General features: G+C 46.8%; 1 protein-coding gene across 1 annotated transcript in view; it reads left to right on the top strand.

Moving 5' to 3' along the window:
- Positions 1-7,172: 7,172 nt before the first annotated feature.
- Positions 7,173-8,567, top strand: part of LOC128689133 (uncharacterized) — a 724,351-nt gene continuing 722,956 nt past the window's right edge. The window contains exon 1 of the mRNA XM_053777262.2: positions 7,173-8,038. Coding sequence (XP_053633237.1) covers positions 7,622-8,038 — 417 coding nt within the window. The 5' untranslated portion in view covers positions 7,173-7,621. The remainder of the gene's footprint in view (positions 8,039-8,567) is intronic.

Here is an 8,567-nt window from a genome sequence, read left to right as displayed (position 1 = left end):
GTGTCATGATGACCACTTGTGTGTGTCATGATGACCACTTGTGTGTGTCATGATGACCACTTGTGTGTGTCATGATGACCACTTGTGTGTGTCATGATGACCACTTGTGTGTGTCATGATGACCACTTGTGTGTGTCATGATGACCACTTGTGTGTGTCATGATGACCACTTGTGTGTGTCATGATGACCACTTGTGTGTGTCATGATGACCACTTGTGTGTGTCATGATGACCACTTGTGTGTGTCATGATCACCACTTGTGTGTGTCATGATGACCACTTGTGTGTGTCATGATGACCACTTGTGTGTGTCATGATGACCACTTGTGTGTGTCATGATCACCACTTGTGTGTGTCATGATGACCACTTGTGTGTGTCATGATCACCACTTGTGTGTGTCATGATCACCACTTGTGTGTGTCATGATCACCACTTGTGTGTGTCATGATCATCACTTGTGCGTCATGATGACCACTTGTGTGTCATGATCACCACTCGTGTGTGTCATGATCACCACTCGTGTGTGTCATGATCACCATTTGTGTGTGTCATGATCACCACTTGTGTGTGTCATGATCACTTGTGTGTGTCATGATCACCACTTGTGTGTCATGATCACCACTTGTGCGTCATGATCACCACTTGTGTGTGTCATGATCACCACTTGTGTGTGTCATGATCACCACTCGTGTGTGTCATGATAACCATTTGTGTGTCATGATCACCACTCGTGTGTGTCATGATCACCATTTGTGTGTCATGATCGCCACTCGCGTGTGTCATGATCGCCACTCGCGTGTGTCATGATCGCCACTCGCGTGTGTCATGATCGCCACTCGCGTGTGTCATGATCGCCACTCGCGTGTGTCATGATCGCCACTCGCGTGTGTCATGATCGCCACTCGTGTGTGTGTCATGATCACCACTCGTGTGTGTGTCATGATCACCACTCGTGTGTGTCATGATCACTCGTGTGTGTGTCATGATCACCACTTGTGTGTCATGATCACCACTCGTGTGTGTCATGATCACCACTTGCGTGTGTCATGATCGCCACTCGTGTGTGTGTCATGATCACCACTCGTGTGTGTGTCATGATCACCACTCGTGTGTGTCATGATCACTCGTGTGTGTGTCATGATCACCACTTGTGTGTCATGATCACCACTCGTGTGTGTCATGATCACCACTTGCGTGTGTCATGATCGCCATTCGTGTGTGTCATCACCATTCGTGTGTGTCATGATCACCACTCGTGTGTGTCATGATCGCCACTAGTGTGTCATGATCGCCACTAGTGTGTCATGATCACCACTCGTGTGTGTCATGATCACCACTCGTGTGTGTCATGATCACCACTCGTGTGTGTCATGATCACCACTCGTGTGTGTCATGATCACCACTCGTGTGTGTCATGATCACCACTCGTGTGTGTCATGATCACCACTCGTGTCATCATTGCCAAGTGTCAGTACAATATACAGATGTTTGTCAATATTGCAACTCGTGACAAAGTTATAGCCTCGTACGATCAGTGCTTGTGGCTCGGTTAGTAGCGGCCTCACTCCTATCACTGAAGAACCTGGAGTTCGATACCTGGCTCGAGCGGGAAACTTTGGGTATGTTACCTTCATCCCCGTTACCCGTTTTCACTTACCAGTAATTAGGTACCTGGATATTAGCCGACTAGTGTAAGTTTATTTAGGCACAAATACACCTAAGTACAATTATCATACATAGTGTAAATTACCTAGAATAACCCCAAAAATTTAGACAAAGTGACTTAATTCCATTTGGATTGCATCCTGTGAGAAGAGGATCAGAGAGAAACCCAGTGAAGATAAGCCACAGTCTGATTACGGTGGCTTTCCTGGGTTAACCTGAGTTACCTCTTAAGATAATACTTTTAGCCTCCCTAACACTGAAAGGCCTAGTTAATGTCTGGTTTGAAATACGACTTGCCGTCCTCACTTTACGTTGTTCAGTAATCTAAATAAAATCTTCAGCTTTGCAAACCTGTACATAAATCAATGTTAAAATTAGTATATTAGCAAGTTTACCTTAGCCCAGTAGCTGGACATCATTGTAACACTTGGACCTCAGTCTTAACCTGGGTACAGTAGCCTAAACACGGGTTCACTATCGTACAACTTGGTGCTACCTACCTGGAGTCTACCTGGAGGGCATTCCGGGGATCAGCGCCCCCGCTGCCCGGTCCACGACCAGGCCTCTCGGTGAATCAGGGCCTGATCAACGAGGCTGTTACTGCTGGTTGCACGTAGTCTAACCTGCGAACCACAGCCCGGCTGATCCGGCACTGTCTTTAGGTATCTCTGCAGCTCCCTCTTGAAGACAACCAGGGGTCTGTTGGTAATGCCCCTTATGGCTGGTGGGAGGCTCTTGAACAGTCTTGGGCCCCGGACACTTAATGTACCAGTACCAGTAACGCCCCTACTTTTCACTGGGGGTATGTTGCATCGCTTGCTACGTCTTTTGCTTTCGTAGGGAGTGATTTATGTGTGCAGATTAGGAACCAGTCCCTCCAGAATCTTTCAGGTGTAGATTATGATATATATATCTCGCCTGCGCTCCAGTGAGTACAAGTCGAGTGCTTCCAGGCGTTCCCAGTAGTTAAGGTTTTTGGTAGAACTTATACGTACCTGGAGGTTACCTGGAGGTTATTCCGGGGATCAACGCTCCCGCGGCCCGGTCCATGACCAGTTCTCTGTACATTCTCTAGATCTGCAATTTCACCTGCTTTGAATGGAGATGTTAATGTACAGCAGTATTCCAGCCTAGAGAGAACAAGTGATTTGAAAAGGATCATCATTGGCTTGGCATCTCTCGTTTTGAACGTTCTCATTATCCATCCTATCATTTTCTTTGCACGTGCGATCGTGGCACTGTTGTGATCCTTGAAAGTGAGATCCTCAGACATTACTACTCCCAGGTCCCTTACATTAGTTTTCCGCTCTATTGTATGGCCGGAGTCAGTAGTATACTCTGTTCTAGTTATTATCTCCTCCAGTTTTCCATAACGGAGTAGTTGGAATTTGTCCTCATTGAACATCATATTGTTTACCGTTGCCCACTGGAAAACTGTTTATATCTTCTTGGAGGTTAGCCGCGTAATCAGCAGATGACAGCCTCATGCAGATACTAGTATCATCCGCAAAAGATGATACGGTGCTGTGATGTATATCTCTGTCTATGTCTGATATGAGGATGAGGAATAAGATGGGGGCGAGTACTGTGCCTTGTGGAACAGAGCTCTTCACTATGGCAGCCTTCTATTTAACTCTGTTGACCACTACTCTTTGTGTTCGATTTGTTAGGAAGTTGAAGATCCATCTCCCCACTTTGCCAGTTATTCCTTTAGCACGTATTTTATGGGCTATTACGCCATGATCGCATTTGTCAAATGCTTTTGCAAAGTCTGTGTATATTACATCTGCATTCTGATTTTCTTCCAGTGCATCCAAGGCCATATCATACCGATCCAGTAGTTGTGAGAGGCAGGAGCGACCTGCCCTTAACCCATGTTGCCCTGGATTGTGCAGATTTTGGAAATCCAGGTGATTTGCAATCCTGCTTCTTAGCACTCTTTCAAAGATTTTTATGATGTGGGACGTCAGTGCTGTTGGTCTATAGTTCTTAGCTAATGCTTTGCTGCCACCTTTATGGAGTGGGGCTATATCCGTTGTTTTAAGTGACTGGAATTTCACCCATGTCCAAGCTCCTCCTCCATAGTGTACTTAGGGCATGCGAGAGGGGTTTCTTGTAGTTCTTAATGAAAACAGAGTTCCACGAGTCTGGGCCTGGGGCTGAGTGCATGGGCATGTTGTCAATGGCTTTTTCGAAATATATCGGAGTTAGGGTAATGTCGGAAATCTGGCATACATTTATGGAGTTTTGAGGCTCATTCATGAAGAAATCATTTGGGTCGTCGATCCTCAGACTGATCAGTGGTTCACTAAACACAGAGTCGTACTGGGATTTCAATATTTCACTCATGTCCTTTTTGGCATCTGTGTAAGTCCCATTCTGTCTGAGTAAGGGCCCGATACTAGATGTGGTATTTGCCTTGTTTTTGGCATATGAAAAGAAATATTTTGAATTTCTTTCAATTTCACTAATAGCTTTAAGCTCCTCCTGTCTCTCCTGGTTTCTGTAAGTCATTTAACTTAAGTTCGATAGTTTTCACTTCCCTGGTCCGTGCCTTCTTTCGTGTATCAGATATTCTAGCACTCCTGAGGAGCTCAGTGACTCTTCGTCGTCTTCTGTAGAGGGAGCGTCTTTCTCTCTCCAGTTTACTCCTGCTCTTCTTCTTTCTTAGGGGAATATGCCTAGAACATGCTTCAGCTGCCAGGAAGTTGATCCTTTCAAGGCACTGGTTTGGATCCATGTCATTTAAGATATCTTCCCAATATGTTTCGTTTAGGACATGGTTTACCTGGTCCCAGTTGATGTTCTTGTTTAAGTTGTATTTTGTGAAGACACCTTCACAGGTACATGCATTCTGCTGATCAGGACCCCTATGCATGTACGTCTGGACTTCGATTAGGTTGTGATCGGAATGAGTTGTTTTTGATGTTCTTATGTCTCTTATCAGGTCCTCATTATTTGTGAAGATAAGGTCAAGTGTGTTTTCTAGTCTTGTTGGCTCCACTATCTGCTGGCTTAAGGTGTGTTTTTCGCAGAGGCTTAGTAGCTCATGTGTGTGTGACCTTTCATCTGCGCTACCTCCGGGGATTGTTTCAGCTATAACATTATTTGCTACATTCTTCCATTTTGTATGCCTTAGGTTGAAATCACCAAGCAGTAAGATGTTTGGGGATGGAGCTGGAAGGTTTTCCAGACAGTAATCAATTTTCAGTAGCTGTTTCTTGAACTGTTGTGAGGTTGTATCTGGTGGCTTATATACAACCACAATGACTAGGTTTTGGTTCTCGATCTTTATTGATTGAACTTCAACTACCTCATTTGTGGTGTTCAGCAACTCCATGCAGATGAGGGACTCTTTGACATACAGGCCAACCCTCCCTTGTTTCCTGTTCATTCTGTCGCATCTAGAAAGGTTGTAACCACTTATCCATATTTCACTGTCAAAGTGATCTTTTGTGTGAGTCTCTGTGAAGGCTGCAAACATTGCATTAGACTCCTCTAGAAGTCCATTGATAAAAGGTATTTTGTTGTTGGTGGATGGCTTAAGGCCCTGTATATTAGCAAATATGAACGAGGTTGTATTCTGTGTTTGTTGCGGGGATTTTGTTATTGGCATCAGTAGTTGTAATTCTGGAGGGCCATGGGTGGCCACTGGCTGCGCCTCCAGTCCAACAAGGCTCCAAGGTGGTGGACTATTTTTGTTATTTCCTTCCATTTTCTTTTTCCGTTTCCTGCCACTAAAAAATCACCTGGAGTTGGGTTGTCGTAGCTACTATTGTTTGTCATGTGGAGTCTGTGCCTCCTGGTCCCTTTTAGATGGTATGCAGGGCAGTCGATGTTGTAACACTGCTTCTGGAGGACCTAGGAGTGACTTATTTTTGGGTGAAAGAAAGTACAAGAAGAACGACACACACTCCTTTAGACAGGAGGTCGCTACATTTTCTGGGATGGTCAAAGTTGCATGTCTCATTTTTTTTTCCTGATATTCCATGCTTACAGATGCCCCAAACATAATATTTGCACAAATTCACCTTTGGTTGAGAATTGTTGGGAGGTGTGTTGTCAATTTCTGCAGGTTCTGGGACTGCACTATAATCCTCAGTATCCAAGCCAGGGCCACGCCGTCCTGGATTCCATCTACTTTCCTCACTAGAGGAAGGAGGAGGAGACTCCTCTCCAACATCTGTACTGTGGGCCTCGGTCTTGTGCAACAATGGTTGTATATTTACGGTTTTAGTGGTGGTTGTGGTAGGCCCCTACAAGTGATTTAAAAATGATCATTAGCTTAGCATCTCGTCTTGAATGTTCTCATTATCTATCCTATCAGTTTCCTCGCAGATGTGATAGTGGCATTGTTGTGGTCCTTGAAGGTGAGGTCTTCGGATATTACCACACCCAGGTCCTTCACATTACTTTTCCGCTCTATTTTGTGATTAGAGTTTGTAGTATACTCAGTCCTAGCAGTGGTACATCAGCCTAAACATTGGCGCAGTAACCGAACTGGTGAGGTTGAGGGTGGCGTTGGGAGGCAGCCGTGGTGTCAGCTGACCTCACTTGCCCCAGGCTGACACTAGTCTGTATAACCACAGGTGATAAGGATTTGCTGATCCTTTACACACACACACACACACACACACACACACACACACACACACACACACACACACACACACACACACACACACACACACACACACACACAGCATAAACTCATACACTTATATGAGAATCTAAACATTGAATACGGAACACCACGAGACCAGTTCCGCTCTTGTAACCTCATATGGGCAAGCAGTCACAAGCCTCCACCTATCATTGCTCTCAGGTGTGGACCTTACCCCTAGGTGCAAGCCTAAAAGCCACAAGTACTGGGATGGACACTGCACATATGGCTGTTTATACTGATGAGTCTCTCCTCCCGGAGACTCCACTGCAGGTGAGGCTTATCAGCCACGACCAATGGGCGAGCGTTCCTTCCCTAACACAGAGATTTGACAGGTTAAGCTGGGCTGGTGCGGTCAGGTGGAGGTGATCACACACTTGCTGCCTCCCTCACCTACTTCACTTGCCACACTCCTTCCTCGTGTCACTCCCAGGCAACAACCTCACCTCCGTCCTCGTGTTACGTAATCATGTGCGGCTCTACGTCGCTGCATTTATGTAATAATTGTTTATATAGCGTGAGATGAGATAACTATAATCACCGTACGAAATCTTTTCAAACGGAGCGAAAGTTAGCGAGAAGTTTCGAGTCTGGAATGGTGTTGAGGTTACCAAACAGTACCAGGACACAGTCTCCCAGTAGTACCACATTCACACTTCCTGCTAATTGTACTGAGCTGTTTTGCACTTGTCATTAGGTCAATGGCTAGGATAATATTTGCGCACAGGTGTGCAGGAAGTGATAAGAGAGTGAGGGGTAGGGGTGATGGGTGGGCCCGAGTGTTGGCCTCGGAGAGTGGGTGGCGGGTGGGCTGGCTGACTGGCCAAGCTGTGAACGGTGCAGTAGAAGTTGCTGAGACGCTGTGAGGTAAGCACATGTGCCAGCGGTGAGTACAGGTGCCAGTGTGGCTTTTGTGTCGGAGCTGTGAACCTGGCTCTTGTCCTCGACTCCACCACCGGAATATAGTAGTGCAGTGATTTTTTTTATTTAGTAAGAAGGTGCGCGGCAGACTGCGGCGGGAGGTAACCCCGAGGGTGAGCATCATCAGTGAGATGCTGGGGTGTGGTGTGGCAGGGCTGCGGGCGCCTGCAGTGTTTGTGCCGCCCCCCTGCCCCGACCCTGCCATCTTGGGCTGACCTGCACCCACTGACACCCCCAGCCTGGCCCTTCAACAGGACCTTTATACTCTCCTTCCTGTGTTGGTGTCAGTGCTAGTGCCATACCCAGGTATTGTTTGTACATGAGTGTCAGCCTGCCCCCAGCAAGGCGGTAGAACAGTGCCTCCAGTCACCATGTTTGGTAGTCTGGTGCAGAAGCTACAGTCGCTGAGCCCCCTGGCCAGCCCCACAACTTCCCCCTCCACAAGCCCAAAACTCCGTAGAAAATTAGGATTCGGAAAGTCTCGCAAGAGGAAGGATGCTGGGTTCTCGCGAGAAGACCTGCGGGAGGTGCAGAGCGAGCCGGAGCTGGAGTACGACGCGCCCAGCAGGGGTCGTCGCAAGACCAGTGCCCCGCCTCACCCGCCCGTTGGGGGAAAGGGTATCGGGCGTGGCAGGGCGGTCCTGGACGAGCCCTACCCCGTCCATCAGGACCTGGAAAACATCTATGATGTGCCTGCCAGGCTGAGAAGGAAGGTAGATACGCCCACACCTGCAGCTCGACGCCTGGAGGGCTCCCTCACCGTCGGCAGGATGGAAGGACTCAAGCAGGTGAGGACACTCCCGTGGCCGCGTCAGCCAGAAAGTGGCTGACGCAGAAGCCAGAGAGTAAACTACAGCGACCTTCTCGCTGTAGTAGAGTAGGAATTTAAGAGGCGCGTAAGTTTCCCTGTCTCCTAATATCATGCTTCTTTTCGCCCTATAATCTACCTTGTCCATAATTACTATCCCATTTGCTTTGTCTGCTTTCGTAAGGTGAAGTCCAGGATCTTTCCTTCATGCATGGACAAGGTAGATTATAGGAAAAAATAACAGAAAACAGAGGAATTGACGTGCCCCTTAACACTTGGTGACCGGTACATATGTGGGCAGTGTCTAGTTAACTCAAGTCAGCAAGAGTAAAATCACTGGGCACTCGCAAATTCTGTTGTCATAAATCGAAGACAAATGGCAGGATTTCTTTCAAAAAAATGTTATTTCCAATCTCAAACCTCTCTTCCTTCTGATCATTCTTTGTTAAGAATGTTGATATTAAACGGTGTTTGTTAGTATACTTATTGTTGAGAGAACAAGTTTCTTT

The sequence above is a fragment of the Cherax quadricarinatus genome, chromosome 21 (assembly GCF_038502225.1).
Source record: "Cherax quadricarinatus isolate ZL_2023a chromosome 21, ASM3850222v1, whole genome shotgun sequence".
NCBI lineage: Eukaryota > Metazoa > Arthropoda > Malacostraca > Decapoda > Parastacidae > Cherax > Cherax quadricarinatus.
The sequence above is the reverse complement of the archived record's forward strand: the minus strand, read 5'-3'. Positions and strand labels throughout refer to the sequence as shown.